Here is a 22,141-nt window from a genome sequence, read left to right on the forward strand (position 1 = left end):
AACCTCGTAAGGCTGCCCTTGAAAAATAAACCTGATTGGAGTGCAGTTAATAGTTTGTGCTGTAGTACACTTCTCTATGCCTTTCAGCTTGTCTGCTGCTAGATGCGCATCAGCAAGGCCACTGCAGGCTGCACATGCGCAACAAGGTGGCGGGCAAAGGCATCCATCATACTGCCTCCCGAGCACCTCAGCTGCACATGAAAAGAGAGAGCCTGCCTTTGCTGAGATTGCTGGAGTACCTGTGCTATCAATGGCTGCAGATGGGAAGCTTGGCATAGCAGCTGCAGAGGGCCAGAGTGCCAGCCTGCGCATGTTGCAGTCTGGTGCCGGCCATATTCTTCCCAATTCACTGAGGAGGAACCTGTTAAGCATGCTGCAAGATCCCGATCCACTTGGGGTGCGTATGCATGGTTTGTCGTAGGTTGCTTGTCAACCTGTGCAGTGAAAGGCAGCATTTATGGTTTGAAAGCTGTAGGAACCAGCTTGAGTTTGGAGGTTACGTTGTTGCAGAAGAGTATGCGGTCACTACTTCTAGGCACGAATGCAGCATATGTTAGATATTTGCGAACTAATGAGCAAGCAGCATGGGAAGTTGTCGGTTTGTGTGCTCCTTGCACATGCGTATTAATGTGGAGATCACTTTCATGGGATGCTCTGTGGAGCTGTTATGTAGCTCCATTATGAGCTTCTGTGCTTGCTGTAGCAGTGGGTGACCCTGTATGGCTTGTGTATGCTGTGTGGCTCATTAGGCATCGTCAGTGTTCTAAATCTCCTGAAGGTGAGGGGAGCTCTTGTCCTTGCCCCTCTAAAGCTTAGGACTTCAGTGGCTGCTTTAAAAGCCCCATACTTGGCTTGGAAGCAAACCCTTTGGGCTCTAAACTTTTGACAAAGACTGTAAATGCTACAAGCAGCAGCTGAACCTACAGTTGTTCTCGGTAACTTGAGAACATATCAGATTTTGCAAGCTCTGGCTACTGTTCATTTATTCTTTGACCTTTTTTTTTGGTATTTTTCTTTGTGAAATAAATTTAACATAAAACAAAAAAGCTACTGTTGCAGTGGCTAGATGGGACCTCAGCCCCTTTCCTGAGAAGTATTCGTTTGCAGTGTTATGAACTGTACTTGTCAAATGATTTCATCATTGAAATAATTGTTACAAGGAGGCTCTTGAAATGCTGTTAAGCATTATGGACTGTGGTTATAGAAATTATCACTAAAAATGTTTCTGCCACGAAGTTCTGCATAATAGTTTGCTGTGCCCTTCCCCATTGTCCCCCGCCACCTTTAGAAAATTAAACGTTACTTAAAAGTTGGTTCTTTTTAGATCCTTGCCTGTCTCAGCATGGTACTGATAGATACCTGTGTCCTACAATTGTATGCATGGAACTTAGTGCCAGTTAGCTGCGAGGTTTTAATTTAACACACTTATATTTCATTCTGGTTTGCTGTTATGGATTCAGTAACAAAATTTGGGCTGTGCATTAAGGGGAAGACGTAGATTTGAACACCAACTTCCGTATTTTTTGATAAATTTTGATAATTTTTTTTCGCATGTTAGTAAACGCTTTCCAATCTCGGTGCACAAAATTTCAGCATCATATCTCAAGACTTTGTGGAAAGCCGGCAGGCTCGACAAAATGTACTAGGACTGGTTTAGCATTCACTGCATTTCTGAATGCATGCTATGCGTGACTTTTTTTTTTTTTTTCAAAAGAGTTTTGTTTTCAATTGACAAAGCAGTTGCAAACAAGATGTCATACCAAAAATCTACAATTCATCAAAATGAAAAACCAAGATTGTCGTTCTTATAGTGTAGATCTGTGAATGGAAGAAAGCAAACTGGGTCAAAATAGATAAAACATTCATGAAGAATGTGCTCCACAAGGTGAGCATCTAGTCAGCAAATCGTACTGAAGAAAAGCGCAGATTTTGCGAGTGTTTCTCTGATTTGCAGAGCTGCCGCAGTTCACAAAACAATATTTTTAGAGCATATACTTCCTGAAGGATTTCAGCAATGAAACTTCGGGACAGCATAGAAAACGAGGCATACAAGCAGGTATAATTTTCAAAAACTGACTTTTTGGCCATTTTTGCATCCTCCCTCAAAGGGACAAAGAAGCAGTCAATGCTTCTTCTGTCTGCTGCATCTCTCTGTTTTGTTGCTAAAGAAAAAAATCGCAAATATGAAGGTCTTGATGCTGCCTTTTTTAGCTGGGGTGTGCAAATATTTACAATTTGAGAATATCGAATCAAATATCCTTCTGTTCAATTAGCTTAATGACTCAAGTAGTGCATGTTCAGAATTATTTGAGACAAATTAAATCTGTTGGCCAAATTTTTGAATAGTTTTTGAATAACTGGCATGAAATTGGAATGAGGCACACTGTAGCTTTTTTCTACGACTGTTTCGTAAGCAGGGCCCGCTCGATGCTGTGCAGCATGCTGCTGCGACTGGTCTGTGCTGGAAGGAGGGTTCAGCGCCATGACTCAGTCCGTTCATGTGGCTGCGTTGATAATGCTGATACATGTGGCCTTCAAGATTTGGTGACACGGCAGTGTTCAGCCATGTTTAGCAGACCCTACCTTCATGTCCAATGTCGGAGGCCATGGCTTTGCCTTGACCCTCTCATTAACTGAGATTAGGCATTGGTTTGCTGTCATAATCTGTAGCAAAGAGTAATTTTCCTGTGCATATGATATGACGTCATAGTGTATTGCCTTCGTGTTGTTTGTTTCCTGGTGGAGATAAGTGTTTAAACAGTTACAGGTTTAACCATCCGTGGCTTATAGTGCCGCTGCTGGTGCTTTGCTGTTTCGCATGAATATTTGTTTTGTGTGGATATTCGCACATGTAGTGAATAATCACACAAATATTCAGTTTGTATTCAGTCCGTTTCCGTCATTATACAATTCGTATTTTATTCGGTAGTGAAGCTAGCTTATTTGTACTGTGTAGTGATGTAACTTGAAAGTGGGTGCCGCCTGGCTGGTGGATGTGGAACACAGAGGCAGATGGAAAAAGGATGATGGTCATTCTGGTGAGTGGGCCACCTGCTGTGCCATCTGGGGTAGTATGGGCGAGGCTGACATGAATGTCGGCTCTGCCTGCCAGACGCGTTCTCAGCTCTCGCTATTTTGCCCAGAATCAGTGCTGAATGGGGTGCACTTGCGCTGCCTGTAGTCAAAACCAGTGAACCGCATCTATCACATCCATAGATTCCTGAAGCTTGGTAAAAGGGCTGGAAGGATTAGTGCTATCTACACACCCATCAGCTGTCAGGCCAGTCGTTGAGCTCCACACCTGACAACCTGGCTTCCCACTCAGGACTATGGGCAGAGGCACACAAAGGCACATTTCATTGGGTGTTGATTGGAGGACACTCACTGACATGGTGTAAAAGATTGGTAGCTACCACTGCTAAATGCCTTCCTTACTCCTCTGTCGGCCTTCCTTTCTTCGTTTCCCTGCCTCCTTCCCACGAGGCTGCAGCAGTGGCAGCGACTGTACCTGTCGTGTTAGCGGTGGGCTCAGGTCCTTGGAAGAACATGATGATAAGAGTGAAACCAAAACTTAAGATGGGGTGAAATTCTAGAGGCCCATGTGCTGTGCGATGCCAGTGCATGTTTGTTTATTTATTTATTTATTCAAATACCTCACGGGCTCCAACTGGAGTATTACGTGAGGGTGGTTACATAACTGGGGTGCGAAAAAGAAGCTAGTAGAAGATGGTTATTTTAACATCGTTGTACAATAGCAAGCAACTAGCCAGAAAATGGAACAAAATTGAAAAACACACTACAGAACACACTTCAGAAAAAACACACTTCATAACAAAATGCTGCTTATTTTTTTTTTGAAAATAACATAATCTGAGATCTGAAAAATGTTGTCAGGAAGGCTATTCCAATAAATGATTGCACGGGGCAGGGCTGATGAGTTGAATGCAGTGGTCCTTCCCTGAGGTGATTATGCAATCGGTGAGATGTGCGGGCCGGTTCTGTAAGAGGTAGTGTGAAGGAATGATGACTGTAAACAATTTTATGGAAAAGGCAGATAAGTGCTATTGTTCTGCAAGATTCTAAGCATGGAAGGGATAACGACGCCTTAATGTTAGTTATGCTGCAATGTTGGCAATAGTTGTGAGCAATGAAGCGAGCGGCACAATTTTGTACGCGCTCTAAGGAATGAATTAAGTAGTGTTGGTGGGGTGACCAAATGGAAGATGTGTATTCAAGTTGAGGGCGGACAAACGTTTGATATGCCAGCTGCCGTGTGGAAGGTGCACCTCTGAGGTTACGTTTTAAATAACCTCATGTAAGGTTAGCTTTGGCAGCAATTTTTTCTATGTGGGTTTTCCATGAGAGATTAGGTAAAAAGTGGACGCCAAGGTACTTGTATGACGACACAAGAGTGACTGGACTGCGGTTAAGCTTGTAAGTGAAAAGGTAATTAGGCTGTTTACGGCTGAATGTCATTAATTGACATTTATGAGTGTTAAGGGACATTTGCCATGATGCGCACCAGTTATTAATGCGGTGTAGATCTTCTTGAAGAGCAATGTGGTCATTAAAAGAATGGATTTTGCGATAAATAACGCAATCGTCGGCAAACATTCTGAGTGTTGAGGTAATGCCTTACGGTAGGTCATTGATGTAAATCAAACAGTAACGGGCCTATTACACTACCTTGCGGTACGCCTGATGTTACATCAATTAAAGGGGATGAATGGTTATCAGTAGAAGTGAATTGTTTACGAAATAAAAAGTTAAAGAAGCCCAGGTGGTTTAAATTTATGCAACCCTTCACTATGGCATCCCTCATAGCCTAAGTCGCTCTGGGACGTTAAACTCCATAAGCCAAACCAAAACTTAAGACAGGTGCGTCGTCCCAGTCACCCGCGAGATGCATAGCATGATAGATGCACGTAGGTGGCTTGTGAGCTCAATACAAGCAAGACTCAATGCAAGACTCAATGCAATCTCAATGGGCATACGAACAGCAAACAATGCCGTTGTTGATGGCGAAGAAAGAGCAGAAGTAAAGGACCACTTTCACCACAAATGTTTTTTCCTCAAGTGATCTGCAACGCATTTTCTTGGCAAGCTAGGAGGAAAATTTTAATGTAGCGGAATTTCTGCTGCTATGAACTGTGGACTTTACAAACTTCTTTAAATCGAGGTTTAACTGTGTACGATTCGGTTGCAAAAAAGTATTGCTCACACACCCCTACTTTTTAGGTCTTAGTTACTGGGCATGCTGCTGTAGCAAAACAGTGAATAAAAACATGACTTCATTTCACAGATAGTGCATCAGGATAAAAAAAACTGGCCTGAAATTGTCCTGTAAAGAAATTTATTCTTGATAAGACTGATTGTATCTGAGCTGGTTGGTATATAGCTTGAGTGGCGTCAGCACAGGAATGGACACAAACACATGAGACACAGTCAGCGTTGTGCTTGATCTGTTATGTGTTTGTGTCTATTCCTTTGCTTACTCCTTTCAAGCTATTCTCGATTTTCTGAGCTCAGGAGTGCTCAGGACCACTTTTTGCAAGTGTTTATGGTCTGAGGTGTTTGCTTCTTTTCATTTTGTTTTTACAGGAGAGTTATTTCGCAGAAATAAATGGAATTAGGTACCAAGTGCTAGGCCTTATTGGGAGAGGTGGATCTAGCAAGGTAAGACATGGCCTTGTATGGTGTTAACACTTTCCCTTTTCTGCCATGAATGCAATGCAAAGATGTTGATGAAAGGAAGATGGCCTTTGCTGGCTGTTATCGCAGGCAAGGGAAACTTTCAGGCAGGCGAGCAGGCAGTGAGTGAATTGACTACTGCTGACTGGTTGTTGTTCTGTTGCTCCAATCTTGCTTCGTGCTTGAAGTGCAGGCCCAGCTTTCAGGCAGCATGGGGCCTTTTGCATCACATAGAATAGTTTGTGAGACAGTACTTGCGAATCGCTGTGGAATTCCAGCTTGCCTGTGGTTATCAGTATGAATGTGGCAGGCAAAGTGAACTATGGTTAAATTGTACTAGTTATAAAATTAAATTTGCTCTACTTGTTTTAATTCAGTTTGGTTAATTTACAGGAAACATTCCGGCATCATAAATGAGTAGCATCATTGCTAATTTTTCTTTGTGTTCCCTTCAGGCTGGAATGCCGAACACACTTAAAGGTTTAAAGCTTGTCTCTGTGCATAGTTGAGCTACCGGAAGCCATTTCAATTCAGTTTTACTCTCAGTTGCCCATGCTGCTATTTTTCTCGATAATTTGAGAAGAAACAGGAGCATTGAGATCAAGGCTTCGTATGAAAAGTAACTATGCTGCAAGTGTTTTATAGTAAGCAGACAAGCTTGTGATTGAAAGCGTGTGGGGCAATGGTGAGGCAGTGTGTGAACACTGAAGGATGGCTTGGTGGTCGGCTTTGCTGGGGAGAAACTGTTAGAAAATGGGTATCTAACCCTGCCTTCAGTAACAAACAATAGAGGTGCGTAAACCTGGAAAGCGAAATGAAATAAAGTGGAGGCATGGCATTGCTTGGCGTTGGCTGCCCTTTCGTCATTAAAACCAAACCATCATCATAAAAATTGATTTTGAATCAAAAGCTGAAAGGCAGGCTGAACGTTTGCAGGTGTACTGTAGTTTCAAAACAGTGCTTATTTGACGCAGTGCTATTTCTCCAAAATTGATCTTTTGATGCTTCACTGTACTCAAAATAATAACTCTAAATATCATTCTTGCATGATCCAAAGTGTTCTAAATTGAGCTTTGCTACTCTATAAATTGCTCTGAATGATAATTCACCAGTAGCATCGGTAAGCGTTTTGCGATGGCCTCAGGTGCTGCATAGGACTTTCCCATTCATGTCATAACTTCTGGTTTCATGAAATGAAGTGCTGCTTATAAAATGTAATTTATGATATTTTTAATTTGCTCCAGTAATTGCAGCTTGAACTGAGGGTTGGTTGCTAATGGCTGTGACTCGGTGTTATAAAGTAGTAATTATTGTGCTGTTTACCTCTGAAACAGTGCACAAGTACCTGTAGGCGCACTTGTCTGAATGTGTTTGCGGATATTTAAGCATTGTTGGTCCACGGAGTAGTGTGAATCTGTGCTACTAGGGCTACTTGGGTTTAAAAGGCAAAGTGGTGCACAACCCTACCTTTAAAAATGTTATTCTGTGCATCAATTTTTTCCACCCATTGTTTACCCGGCTTCCTGCAATCATTTCAGGGGGGCTTTTTTTTTTCTTTCGAAGAGGGTGGTGACTGACCTCTACCTTATTGCCCTTGTTTTAGCAGCCACAACAAATCAGAAAATGTTTGAAGCTTTTTGGTTATGTTTGGCCTCAGCACCGATATATTTTATGCCCAGTGGTAGTTTGTTCACTATTTCTCCTTTACATGATCAAATGTGAGGAAGTCAGTCGACTTGTTTGCGCCATACAAATTGTGTGCAGGTTTTCTTGATGGTCACCCTCAGCAAGAAGCTCTGCGCATTGAAGCTTGTGAGCATGGCAGGTGTTCAGCCGATGGTCGTGGAAACGTACATGAACGAGGTGGCCATCCTGAAGTCACTGCGTGACTGTGAGCGGGTCGTCCGCCTGTATGACTAGTAAGGCTTGCTTCCATACTTTTTGTATGTTCTTTAATTTCTCTTTGTTTGCATTGGATGAGAGAAAACTATTGCATGGGAGACGGGATCAACTTCTGGGGTGATAATACTTATGCGCTAAAGAAATGGGAGTTAGTATCTTGGCAGCTAAAAAGTGCTCTCATAGAAAGCAGGTAGTGCAACAGGCAGGATGGGATTTTCGCAGTCTGAAAAGTGGGTTACATAATTGTTGTGTACAGCGTGCAAGTAGAGCGAAACTCCACGAATGTGATGTGCATTCCACTGTTCCATCAGTGGTAAATGTGCATGTTTCCTTGTCAGCCACCCCTACTAACCCAGTATGTATGCAGTACCTTTCATTTACACATAACTGTCTGAAATAAAACCTTTGCAGAAGTTGGAAGTCCAGGCTTTTATCTACAATTTGTTGGACTGGTGCACGCACCGCTGCAAATTCATAACATTCATAGTTAGTCCCATCCTTACATTTGCACTAGTCCCAGCATGTCTCCCATTCATGGAACATGTCTTTGAACTGATGTTCTATGAGGGCTCCTGGTTTCAGTTGTGAAATCTCTGGTGAAATAAAAACAAAAAGGAGGCAGTTCAATGTCATTATGCAGCACCCAGTTTCATTGTTGCTAAAGCTTGAAATAACACCTTTGTACACGTGCCATCAGTTGTTCATGGAGAGCGGCTCGTCGAAGAAGTTGAATTTTTTTGCATCCCAGGCATATTGCTTGGGAGTTAATGGTGCACTGTGTAATTTGCATAATCACAATTGAGCTGCAACTGTCTCTTCCAAAATTCATATATAAATGCAGCGGTTCAGTTAATTTTTTTTTCTCTAATATTGCCTTCCATAAACTTTCAACTGTGGGTGTACATTCCACCATAGCTGTTGTCTTCATAGCTAGTGGAAGCGTTTCAGGGTGAATTCCTTTTCATTGGGCTGCCGTAGTGGCTCAGTGGTGATGGCGCTCGGCTGCTGACCCGAAAGACGAGAGTTTGATCCTGGCCGTGGCGGTCGAATTTCGATGCAGGCAAAATTATAGAGGCCTGTATACTGTGCGATGTCAGTGCACATTAAAGAACTCCAGGTGGTCGAAATTTCCGGAGCCCTTCACTACGGTGTCCCTCGTAGCCTGAGACGCTTTGGGATGTTGAAATTCCCATAAACCATAAACCAATCCTTTTACATTGTCCCAGTCCTCATGAGTTTCGCTATTGAGTTTTGGCTGTGTTGTTGGACAGTGTTCTGGTGGTGGATCTGAGACAGCCCTTGAAATGAAGGGCTATCCAAACACCTGCAGAGAGCTCAGGCTTTTTCTCCCCAAAGAAATGTTGAATCATTGTCAGCACCTCCAGCATATTTTTTAATGCAGCATAGAGTTGATGTCACAGCAAAATCCCGCTGATGTCCGATGTGAAATTTGCTGATTGGTTGAGAGGTGTCACGTGACCTTGTGACTTCATCACAACCTACCCATCGTGGCAGGTGTCAACCTGACCACAGAGTTGTGGGCAACCTGCCCACTGGGGCATGTCACAGTTAAATGGTTGGTCAAGAGAGGCCATGTGACCTTCTGACTATATCACAATCTGCCCTTCTAGCTGTCAGTGACCTTGTTTCTAGACAGCAACCTAGACAAAGGCTGAGGATGGCAGTGCAGTACATATGTTGAACCATCAAGCCAGCCACTACACATTAAGCTAGATAGAGAATCAAAATAAAAAATCTGAAAGTATAAACTCGTGTAAGGGCCACACTTTTTTTAAAATTCGGGTGTGAATTTTGAAGGTGCGGTCCATACACGAATTAAAAAAAAGAAGGAAAACCGTATTTTTTTTCTCATTTATCTAGTCCGAAACAGGGAGTGCGGCCCATACAAGGGTGCGGCCCTTACACGAGATTGTACAGTATTTCTCGCGTAATTAGTGCATTATTACTCTGTTACTCTGGTATATAAAGAAAAACTTTTACATGCATATTTTACACTCCTTGCTGCGCCAGATCACCAGCGCGCATATGCAGATGCATGCAAGGCAGGCTTGGGAAGAATGGCGCGGCCGGGTTGCCATATGCAGCTGTGAAAGGTGTGAGTGGCGAAGGGATGATTTGAGTGCCGTTTGAACAGCTCGCTCACACTGGCAGTCGCTTTTCCGGACGAACAGTTGCGAGAGCAAACTTCCGGTAACCTCCGCCACGTGCCAGAATCGGCAACTACTGAACAGATTGCTGTTCATTTTGCCGCTAGTCAGCCGGGCCGCACACGAGGTCATCGTTTTATCTCCTTTTGTCTCCATTTGCCTCTGACTGCTGGCTCTGCAGTTGTATTGCGGCGTGCTGATTATTGCTTTCAGCTGTGGACATGCTGTCATGCCATCCCATGGGGAACTACATAACACGGGGTTGGGTGGGAGGGGGTATGTATCTTATATTTGGAGTCAACGTTTTTTTGGCCAACAAGGGTGCCAGTTGGGGGGGGGGGGTCGATGTTTAGACAGCAATATATAGTATATATGCGAGTTATGACCTCTGTAGAGTTTTTAGGATGTGTTCACAAAATCTTTGCGTAAGTTAAGTGCCCCCCTTTTGAAGCCTTAATTTAAAGAAAAAGTGCGAAAATTACGCGAGTAAATATGTAGATGTTGGCGCCGTCACAGCATAGCGGATACCTGCTAGTGCAGCGAGCAATCCGAATATGGTGGCTGATGGACCGACAATTGCAAAGAAACTGATGCAAACGCACATAGAAGTTGAAACAGAAGCGGATACGGTTGTTGCGATGCGCGTCTGTTCTTTCTATCTTTCCTCTCACATCTTTCCGACTCTTCTGTCTCTGCACGTGGCAGCGATTGTGGCTCAGCTCGAGCCAGTGGGCAGGCCCGTGCACTTTCCTTTTAATCCTTTCTTCAGTCGCAATAACAATAACAGTTTAGTTTAGTTTATTGGGGTTTAACGTCCCAAAGCGACTCAAGCTATGAGAGACGCCGTGGTGAAGGGCTCCGGAAATTTAGACCACCTGGTTTTCTTTAACGTGCACTGACATCGCACAGTACACGGGCCTCTAAAATTTCGCCTTGATCGAAATTCAGCCGCCGCAGCCGGGATCGAACCCGCGTCTTTCGGGCCAGCAGCCGAGTGCCGTAACCACTGAGCCACCATGGCGGTTGCAACAACAATAACAACAACAATAACAGCTACTGCGGATGTGAAATCTAGTACTATTGCATTCCACTCTAAAGGTAACTGAAGCGTCCCCATAATTTTATTTCCTTAAATACTTTTTGAGTAGTTTTGACGTGCACTTACTGGTTCTAGACTTAAATGTGGCATAAGTGTCACTATGTGCCAAAAATGGTATTTAAGAAAAATAGATGATGGCTCTGCATAGACATTTATTTGCCTGTCTGAAATTCATATCTACTCATTTCCAAGCCACCTGGATGCTTACGTTTGCTGTTGTAAAGTCAGTGCCACAGCAAATGCCTTTCATATGCAGTACCTGTCTTGAAATCTGAGGTCATGCCTCATGTTTCATGTCTGGTGTTCGTCATGAATTCTCTCAAAGTTAAAAAAATAAAACTTGGTTTTGCTTGGTGAGTACACTCCTTATTTGGATGCTTGGTAGTGCATGTATTGTCATGAGTTCTTGGGATACCTCAGGTTTTTTTTTAACCTTTATCTAGTATGCGAGTTCATTATCCTTGTCCGCAAGCCACAGAAGCCTATGACAGTACGCAGCAGTGAATCTGCACTGGCTAGCATCCAGCTGTGGCAACTGACATCACATGCAATTGTTCGTTGCAGTGAGTATATCAGAAAGGATCAAGTGCTGGCCCTTGTCATGGAAAAGGGAGACCAGGACCTCGCAAATATACTCACAGATGCTATCAGGAAAGGGGCGCTCGGCACGATCTGCGTGAAGTTCTACTGGTGTGAGATGCTGCAGGCTGTGCGGGAGATCCACGAGAGAGGTAGGAGGTGGCTGCTGTGCGTATGCGTGCTTGTTGCACCTGAATGCTTGATCACCTCTCTATCTATCTGTCATCTGTTGTAGCCTGAATAATGTTGAAGCATGAAGCCTTGTTGTTGTATAGCCAGACCCGGATGCATTGGAGTGGATTGCGGATATATTGAATTTGAAGGGGACTTAGAAACAGTTCGATATATTCGTAATTCTGTGTACAAAACATGGATATAGATAAGCTTACTTAATGACCTAGGAGCCGAAATATGTGCACTAAATTAGTGCTCACTTCCTGCAGCGACCTCCTCTAGCTGCATTTCACAATGCCTGGTCTGCTGTGCATTGAAGCTGCAGCAGATGGTGCCATTACCCTGTACAGAATAATTGCTCATTAAAATTAAGGTTCGCAATAGACTCTCCTTAAAATTAACTTGAAGGTACCATTAAAATTCGTCTTAGAGGGACACTAAGGGGACGTATATAGCTAAGCAAAACAGATAGATTATTCCTCGGGAACAGACCTACATTTTTTTCTGTGTTGAAGGGTGGCTGCGTTGCTGAGAAAATTGCAAATGAAAGTCCAGAAACACTTCCACATTCAAACCGCCAGCGAAAAATTGGCATAGTTTATATCATTTCTATGACGCATTTGTGATGCACCTCTCCGATGAATCAGAGGTGCCTCTTTCAAAGACAGCAGACACAGCCGGAAACAGAACTAGCCTGCTGGCTGAGTGGGCTGTCACGGCGGCAAGGTGCAAGTGCAGGACGTGGACAATGGAAAAGAATTATTGTCAGAGGGTCAATTTCTGTGCTTTTTTATCAGACTTGTCATACTATTCACCATCAACAATTTTAAACTACTCTGTCGTAAAGAATTTGAATATTTAGCTTTTTCACATTGGTTGTTGTTATCAAGCTGCACAGGACACGACCAGCATTAGGTGCATTAAAATACAACCTATCAGCATTCTTTCATATGATGAATATAATGGCAGACCTGAAAGCAAAGCTTGTTTCATTTTATTTCAGCAACGAATAAATAGTTTTTAACCACGAATATTGGCAATTAATTTAGCTTGTAAATATTAAGTGCATTTGTTTTTTTTCTTCAGCTTTTTTATTGCTGCCTTTCCACTGACTCCGACTCCACTGACTCAAACACATGAGAAATCTACATTTCCATTGTAAACAGGGAAAAATAGTTCGCATGCTAAACAGATGAAAGATTTCTCATTGGGTTAATGCCTGTTGTCATCAGTCGGTAGTAATAATAGGCAGCATACTGTGATCAGCTCCCAGTCTAGCAATGCTCAGCTACACTTGTCTGCGGCAGACACTATTGTCGCTGTGAGATGTAACACCGGGCACATGTCCACTCTCATGCAGTGTGATTCCCTTGCGCACGTGAGCTGAAAATAATGCACACGCATCTTGGCCATGCTTGCAGTGGCATCAGGAAACCGCGGTGAGCGGCCCGCCTATGGTTGCAATGGCTGCTTGGTGGCTTTCAGTGGTGCCTCTATAGGTGGTATGCACGGCATATTGCTGTCAGCAGGGAATGCACGAACACACACCAGCTGATTGAACGTTTTTCTCGCAGAAGCGCGCGACCCATTGAAGGAGTATAGACACCTAATTTTAGTTGCATGTTTTCTGCTCTGTAATGATGCTTGAGACATGGATCACCACGTGGTATTCGCCTGCGGCCGCTATGTAATTTTAAAATTAATTTATTCTCTCATGCTGTTTGTTTCTTCAGCCGAACAATGGCTGTGATGTCGAAGGTGGCATTAGGCCATGTGAGACATGAAAAAACCTGTAATGCAATCGCTGATATGTAGTTTTAAGTTACTACAATGCTTAAGCCAGCCTGCTTCAAGAGCCTGAACGACAACAAACCACATATTGCAATTATACCATATAAACGCGTGTCAGGTCTGCACCCTGTTTTCCAGAAGAAAATATTTAAAACAAAAAAATATATGTAAGGGCCGCACCTGAACTTTCCACGACCCACCTAAATGCACGCGCTATAGCCTTCGCGATCAGCTCCAGCTGCGAGCAACGGTGCACTTGATCACGGAGGCACCGCGCACGTGCTTAGAAGCTTCCAGGTGCCGCCCACGGATGGCGTCATCATCGTCGACTTTTTCCTCTGCTGCGATCTCCCGGTGCTCATATCGGCATCTGTATCACCACACCAGCTCCAGCTTTTTGTGGCTGTCAAAGGAACGGGAGTTGTGGTAGCGTGTTAGTTCACTATAGTTGTAGTTTTCATGTGCTGTCGCTGAGCGTTGCAGTTTTAGCATGATGGGCAAGCAAGCACCTTAATAGCTACATGGCTGGAAGTTCGCTCTTGAACACGGCAAGCGTGCAGCAGGCAGGGAATTGGACGTGGCCGAAAAGTGCGTCCGACGATGGTGCAGCCAAAAGGATACATTGAGGAACACAAGCTGCAAAAAGCGCGCTTTTCGAGTTTTTGGGCGTTGATTGGAGAGTCGTTGGTTTGTCTTTTTTTTTTCAAGATGCGTATTCCTTGCTTCCGTCCATGTATTTTTTCGATCTTCCAGTGTGCCGAAAAGTGCGCCTTCATCGCATTTTGTTCACTGTTTGTGCGGTGAAGCTTCCTCACATGGGACGTTGCTGCTTGTGGGGGGCAGCATCGCCATTGTGTCGCATCGTGAAGGATGCCACGGAGGCCCATACCATTTTGGAGCAGTTGTGGTTTGACACTCCCAACAGTGGGCATGCAGTAGAGCATTCATGGAGCTGTGAAAAATAGTTATTGCAGACAGGGGCTGACTTATGGGAGGGGGGTGCCCCCCCCCCCGGGTGAGAAATTTTCATAGGAAAACCATGCTGAGCCCCATTTTTCAGCCAAGTAACTCTAAGGCTCAGATGGGACTGCCCCCCCCCCCCCCCCCCCCCCCCCCCCCCCCCCCCCCACTCCCATTCGACCCCTCCAACAGTGACCCATAAATCCACTGCTGGTTGCAGAGCACTTCTCAGCTCAAAAGTACAGCCATTGCCCTGTATTTTACCAATAAATTTAGTGTAGTATATGGCACCTCTTTGAACTTTCAGATAAAGTGAGTGTTTTTGCTGGTCTCTTGAAGTTCGAATTAACGAGCTGCATGCCTAAACCAGCAATAACCTGTTAATGTGCACGAGATAGGGGAAATAAAGCCAACATATCAGTTGTTATGACGTGGAACATTGTAAGCATCTTGTAGTACTAGTGTAAAGGATTCAGTAAGAAGGGGAATTCTGAGAGGCACCGTTGGGTGGAAGTTTCAGTTTGGTGGTAACCCCTATGTGTAAATTGCCTTTGAAAAAAAAAAAAAGGCCGCCGCGGTGGCTCAGTGGTTATGGTGCTCGGCTGCTGATCCGAAAGACGCGGGTTCGATCCCGGCCGCGGCGGTTGAATTTCTTTGGAGGAGAAATTCCAGAGGCCCGTGTACTGTGCGATGTCAGTGCACGTTAAAGAACCCCGAGGGGGTCGAAATTTCCGCAGCCCTCCACTACGGCGTCTCTCATAGCCTGAGTCGCTTTGGGACGTTAAACCCCATAAACCAAACCAAACCTTTGAAAAATTTTCATTGCAGAAGATTCTGCTAGCAGTGCCCCTTCTTTCTCAACAGACTTGGAAGCTTTGTTTTAACTTGTTTTGGGAGCCATTTAAGAAAATCTCACAGTTCATCATATTCTGAGCCTGTTGAAAGCGAAGTATTATAGAAATTTTTAAGATAACATGCAGACCTGGCATGTCACTTGACATATTGCATTGTTTACTTTTTGGTCAGGTGTGATACACTCCGATCTAAAGCCAGCCAACTTCCTCTTTGTGAATGGAAAGCTGAAGCTGATAGACTTCGGCATCGCAAGCATCACGCCAGCAGATGCCACCAGTGTCTTCAAGGAGTCCCCGGTACAGTGTGAATTTCTATTGCTGCTTGTGCACCTGCAGTGGAGCAGGATAAATACTTTATCTGTATCGGGCTGCCTGTAAGGGCTAGCTTTGGATCTAATTTTCGCAGCCATAATGCTCGCAGTAAACTGACCTTTATGGACAGAGCACTATTTGTAGTTCTTTTTATACGCTACAACCTGAAGCTTTGTGTCTCTTCATCAGCTTAAAAGTTAACAAATTAATGTGTCTTTGTGCACCATAGGTGACCACCAGCAGCGCTGCTTTGGTGAATTCTGCAATCTGCACCTTGTTTTTATAAACACATGGCTCTTGCTTCTTTTATTAGAAAAGGCACCCTGTGTGTGTGGGATGAAAGAAGCTGTGCATGTATTTGCTGTCTGGTGGTGCCTTGATTTTTTTAGTGTGATCCCGTTATACATGTTGCACGCAAGCCATTTGAGAACTGGAAGGATTTAAAAAATATGTGCATTGCTTCAGCTTGGCTTTGTAACACTGTTACTCAGTGCATGGAATTGGCATTATTTAATTTTAATGCTTGCCTGTTATTTTTATTTTCCACACAAAAGGACTCAACATGCACAGTCTCTGCTCTGTTTCATTCGTGACATGGAGTATGCACTCTAACTGGAGCCAAAACTGAGACCATGCTAGTATCAGTCATTTCCAGCACCCATGGCAGCCTAGTTTTTGTACTTAGAGTAGTCAGTCATCTACAGTTCGTTGTCGGGTTACACAGTCTAGCTAGTTATTTGCACTGCACTGTTATGTGGTTTTATAGCTTAGATGCAGGTTTTTATGTTCTCTGCTTGTGCTCGCAGAGCTCTTTGAGGGTTGTGAAAGGCTGGCTGGGGTTGTGGGCCACAAATGAAATGTAATCTTGCCCTCCTTCTTTTCTACACCATGGTAGCAATAAGCATATGTAATATTATTTTTTCACTTCACACAAGCTTTGTTTCTTTACATCTGTAACAGTTTCTCTTGTTATATAAATTGGAATCTTCAAAAAGGTACGGTATAATCATGACAATGTGTGGTAATTTCCTAGCCTTGGTTGAAGTAAATGGTATGTGGTCTACTGATCCAATTGGTCTGGCTCTGGTTGGTGGCACAGTAGCAATGCCACCAGTACTATAAGTTCAAACTAAGCAGAAGAGTGTGCTGAATAAAAGAGGAAAAACTGTGATGCAGACTCTAATTTACTGTAGAGACAGCCTTTCAGTACGTGAGCTTAGAGTGAAATATTGTACGCCCATGTGTACGACTACTTGTAAATTTTTGGGTGAAGAGGAAGACGTACAACATATGTGTTGAATTGTTCTCAAGACTGTGCGTGTGATTACCTTTCTGACTGCAGCAGAGGCATGGGGGGAAAAGTGGTACGTTTAGGTGAATACGGTTGTTGCTGGATCAAGGTTAGCGCCCTTCAGCCTCTTGCTGCTCTTAAGGGGAGATGCTGGTCTTAAAATGAAAATTTTTTTTAGGGGAGACATCCTAATGAAATTAGGCGTGTATATGTATTTCTGCTTCCTGTTTTCAAAACTATAATTTGTATCATTATATGTTAATTAGTTCCTATGTTATGGGAATAACTGAAGCCTAATTAGGTAATTACTTTCGGGTCATTAATACACTTTCACCCAATATTTTTTAGTTGAGATTAAAATGGAGCTATAGCCAAAGATCTGACAACTGGAGCTATGCTGTTTATATTGTTGTTTAGGTACATCATATTATGAATGTTCAATTGTGTCCAAGCACCATAATTATGAAATATAATTAGGTGACATCATGGTTCACAAATTATGTTTGATTCAGCCATAAAAAAAAAACCATAGCTCCATAGTCTAGTCCTTTCTGATTTCAGTGGTGTAAGATTAATTGAAATTGCTCCATAAGAACATAGTAATGAAAACTTTCGTAAGACTGGTCATGTTGGCAAAAATCTCAAAGTGGAGAAAATTGTATTTGAAGTGCGCATGCCAGCCATACTGAGGTCGTTGTAAGGGCCACGGAAAACTGTGGGATGTTGGTGTTCTTAGAAGAGATCACAATATTGAGTAATACCAGGATGTAGGATAGAGAAAAGAACAGTAGCGCAACCAAGACGTACACAAGAGAGGACCACACAGGACCAGCACTAATCCTGTGTGGTCCTCTGTGGCTAGGATAGAGCCTAGCTTTCAAACAAAACCAAGATGGCAGCCCCATCGGGGACACGGTGCAGGAAGTGAGGGGTGCGAGGTTCTGCCGCATTTTGCTCTGGAATCGCCATTTCCGCGCTTCGGAGGCATCAAATATACGAATTTATTTTAGTAGTTGGAGGTTGAATTAGACCTTGGAACTTTGTAGGCAGTTCCTTCGTGTATATTGAACCTGAATGACATTTTTGCAAAATCGCAAATTTTTGCTTTTTTTTTACCATTTCAAGAACTGCGTCTCCCCTTAACCCCCTAACGGACTTGGGCGAGCCAGGCTTGTTATAAGCCAGCTGTCATTTCTGGCTCCTGATGAGCCCAGCTTTTCGTGTGTTTTCTGGCACACACTGTCCGGTTAAAGGCGGGTAAGGCTCGTCCAGATAATTTTTTTTGTTTGCTGACAGATTGTAGCACGGGTACTAAATGACCATTTTGGTACCATTTTCGAAAAAAAATGTCCGTTAGGGTGTTAAGTGAATCAGTTTAAAACTTACCCTTCATGTTATATTAGCTGCTCGGCCGTTCTGGGTCCTGAAAAGCTGAAAAGCAAAGCAGCTCTCAAAAAATTAGAATGGTGCCAACTGCACAGAAATTTTGCTACACAGTAACACAAGTAAAGGAGATTAATGTGAAAGCAGAAGCTTTCTTTGTACTATGCAGTGTTATATGTAAGGTGTCTTGGGTATGACAGATGCTACCTTTCTGTTTTATACCCGCTGTGGTGGCTCTGTGGCTGTGGCCTTCTGCTGCTGAGCATGAGTTTTTGGTTGAGATTTCGCCACCACACCTATAGTTCCGGGTGGTTGAAAGTAATCTGGAGCCTTCCACTACAGAGTACTGTTAGTTTGGGTGCTGTAAGTTTGGCACATTACAATTAGTACTAATCATTTTTTCCCATTTTATGTTTCAGATGGGCACTTTGAATTTCATGTCTCCTGAGTCTCTGCAGCTGGTTGCCCGTGAGCCTGGCAAACACTGCCTTAAGGTTAGTTCCTTTGATGAGCTAGCCTCACAAAATATTTTAACTGGCACATGGCTGTACTCCTCTGTGCTTATCATTGAGTCTAGTGTAGCAGGGAATAACTGTTATTGGTTTCTTGTTTACACATTGTTGATTTGGGGCCACTTAAAAGTAGGTCTCACTCAGGACTGAAGTTTATATGTCCAAACATTTCTTTGTAGACTTTTAAAGGGGCCTGCAGTGGTGATCAAGCATGTTTTTATTCTTTCTTTGCGTAGTGTGGAGCATGACGGCGCCTCAGTTTCTGATTGTGCCAGAATATGTAGTTACATAATCTGCTCCTGTGTCTTCTGTGGGTCGATGCTGGCTCAGTGCAGCCACAATTTTTCGTAGTGGATATGCGGCGGCAAATCCCATTGGCTGCTGCCTCTATGATTATTTGAACACCCAGTTTGCACTTTTACAATTGGCAAAGTACTAATCCAAAAAGCAATGCCTCAAGAGTTTTGGGACTATTTTCGTGTGCTAAACAGAAGCTGTAGAAACCAAATGAAAAGGACTGCAGTGCACTGACGACACTGTTTGAACTTTTGCTTTATGTATTCTGTTGAAGGTGAATACAATATTACAACTGTCGATACCGCAGAGACAATGAAGAAAACAAGTGAACTCACTGCATGGCTAAGAAAGAGGAAAAATAAAAAAAAAACAATAAGAAAAAGGAGGGGTGGAAGGGGACAAAAGCTTTCAACATTGCTGGCATAGAGTGGATTATAAGAAGGGACTGAGAATGTGCTGTGGTGCCTGTATTCCCAAGTGTCAGAACCGCCTAAGCAGTTAGAAAGGGTGTCTGTATCTAGACTGCCATTGCATGCAGGTATTGTTTGTATATGCAGAGATGGTGCTGTACTGATTGTAGTGTCAAATGTTGTCACTGGTCGAGCGAAATGTGGTACTTTCATCTGCCTGTGATTTGGAATTTCAACTTCTATTTGCATGTGCTGAGGAACTTTTTGGAGCCCATATTTTTGGCCATGAAAGCATGTAAGCTCCCAGGTTCCTCAGTTCTGCCCATAGTGCCAAAAAATGACATCAATAGCTATGCTCTCCTCCCCCTTTTGAAGCAGAGCACTCAGCTGTGTGGAGATTGGCCACTTGTTTCGTGAGGGTGCTGTTGCGGGCTAGTTGGTTGAACATTGTTCAAAGGGAACAGTGCAAACACAGGACACAGGAACGTACAACACAGGCACTGCAACACTTGGTCCACAGACTGAGCAGGTAAAAGTTTGGGTTATGACATAGGTACATTTCTGACGGCGCCAAGAAGTCCCTTGCACAGCTATTGCTGCGAAATTGTTGCAGAGCCTCTTAAAGAGCACGTAAGACACTTGAGTTTGTTGAGTTACATTTGCTGTAAGCTGGTCTGTCCTTTGCAGATAAGCCGCAAGTCCGACGTTTGGTCTCTGGGGTGCATCCTTTACCATCTTGTGTTTGGAAAGACGCCTTTTCAACACATTCGCACCACAGAGGCGAAACTGGCGGCCATTGCGGGTGTGTCTTATGTCATCGACTTTCCTGAAGTCTCAGACCCCAACCTTCTTGATGTTCTTAAGGTGCGTACTGTGGGATCACAGTTTCCACTTTTCAGTCATGCAAGGTTTTTACGGGTGAGTGGTTCACGCAAAATGTAAGTTGTGTGGAAATATTGGTGCGTGCCTGCTCCCAGGCCCACTCGAGCCACATAACCAAAGGTGACACATTCTTGGGAATGTGCTCCGCTATAAGTGTCCCTTGTGGTTCTGGCCTTACATGGAGTATCCTTTTTAGTCTTTTGGTTAAAAGAAGAGTTGTTATTTGACACCACACTGTCACTGGTGCTGTTCAGGCCATAAAGTGCCCTATATATGGAGCCACTGTTCTAAAACTTTCCTCAAGACTGTAATGCATTGGTAAGCCCCTTACTTTCTGTGGCAGAAAATAAAAAATTCCATGGGAGACATAAAACTGTGCTTCAGAATGCATCTTGCGTTATACAGTGAATGCTCGTTAATTGGAACCTCACGAATTTTAATTTCTGGATAATTTGAACTACTATACAACTTCGTTTATTCATGCTCCAATGGAGCCTATGTAAAACATAGCTCGTTAATTTGAACCTGAATGGGTTGTGCTGCCGATAATTTGAACTGTGTGCCATTGCGCCTGGGTGGCCTGCGCACGGGGGAACCAAGTAATGTTCCTGTGAGGCTGCGCCGCCTCATTGGAGGAGGTGTGGAGAGGGCAAAAATGGTGTGCTAGGTCACTGATCATGAGGTCACGTAGTGCGATAATGGGTAAATGGGTGAGGGCATCAGACGCATCGCAGCGTCTCGTGCACTCCGAATTCGGAAGCACGCGGTCGTGCGGGAAACCACGACTTCCGCGAAATGAACGATCTGGAATTCTCGCTGACAATTTCTGCGTATCTTTGCCGCAGTTTTCAGCTGCCCTTTGTATCACGTTCCGAGCGATTAGCTGCAGCCATAGTGGTGAACTTGCTTGGTTATTACTCGTGTAGTGATTTAGAAATGTTATCCGTTTGCAGTAATTACCGTGACAAAATGCTTCAAGTGGAGACTAAAATGAAGCGTGAAGTTGAAGCCGATGTGTTATTGAAACAGGATATCCGCAAAAAGCACACCCATTGGTTTGGCAGTTCGTGACTCGGGGTCTGAAGGCTGGAAAATCTGGCAATGTACGTGTGGCTATACTGGCGACTTTTGCTTTTCAACCTAAATGACCGCGCAACATCCGCGACTCGCAACTGCAACTTTGCGAATCCCAGAGGTTGCAAAAAAGCGGCAGCTGCGGAATGGTTGCACACTGCTTGATTTCCCAGCCTTTAGCATCGTGCTCACATGCTCTTCGCGACTCCGGTGCAGCCCTCTCTTGCGCAAGTTTGGGCGCCCCAAGCACCACCTGCCTCTTACTTCAATTTTAAAGGAGAAGTGCAGGCCTTCGGATAAGTTAGGGATTTAGAACAGAAGATGCTGGGTATTGCTCTCCGGGAAGAGAAGCAGGCGGTGATGGAATATTTCATAGCTGTAAAATTGGGTAATTTCACTGCCTGACTGCTTCCTGATTGCAGAGTGCGCCATATTCTGTCCACTTTCGTTAATTCAAACTTCGGTTAATTCGAACTGCGTCAGTGTCCCCGTTGAGTTTGAATTAACGAGCTTTTGCTGTTTGGAACCAAGGGATAAATATAGTGTTAAGGTTTTTATTTTTTTTATGGATTTTTTTTTTGCAGAGCTTTTTAGGACAGCCAAAGCTGCCTTCACCACCAGGCTAGAAAGCCGCTAAAAGCCAGCTCTTTAACTACCGTGGGGCAAAGTGCATGATATGCACGGACGAACCTCCATGTATCGAATTCCGTGAATTCCTCGATAAGATTTTCAAATCCTTGTCACCGCCCCATTGAAATGTGT

General features: G+C 43.8%; 1 protein-coding gene across 1 annotated transcript in view; it reads left to right on the forward strand.

Moving 5' to 3' along the window:
• The window catches only part of Mps1 (dual specificity protein kinase monopolar spindle 1), a 57,328-nt gene that overhangs the window by 26,808 nt on the left and 8,379 nt on the right, over positions 1-22,141 (forward strand). Inside the window, exons 10-16 of the mRNA XM_089581387.1 lie at positions 88-397; positions 5,602-5,676; positions 7,456-7,610; positions 11,425-11,591; positions 15,391-15,515; positions 18,624-18,698; positions 20,111-20,287. Coding sequence (XP_089437513.1) covers positions 88-397; positions 5,602-5,676; positions 7,456-7,610; positions 11,425-11,591; positions 15,391-15,515; positions 18,624-18,698; positions 20,111-20,287 — 1,084 coding nt within the window. The remainder of the gene's footprint in view (positions 1-87; positions 398-5,601; positions 5,677-7,455; positions 7,611-11,424; positions 11,592-15,390; positions 15,516-18,623; positions 18,699-20,110; positions 20,288-22,141) is intronic.

Source organism: Amblyomma mixtum, chromosome 3 (assembly GCF_055824585.1).
Source record: "Amblyomma mixtum isolate Tamu chromosome 3, ASM5582458v1, whole genome shotgun sequence".
Lineage (NCBI taxonomy): Eukaryota > Metazoa > Arthropoda > Arachnida > Ixodida > Ixodidae > Amblyomma > Amblyomma mixtum.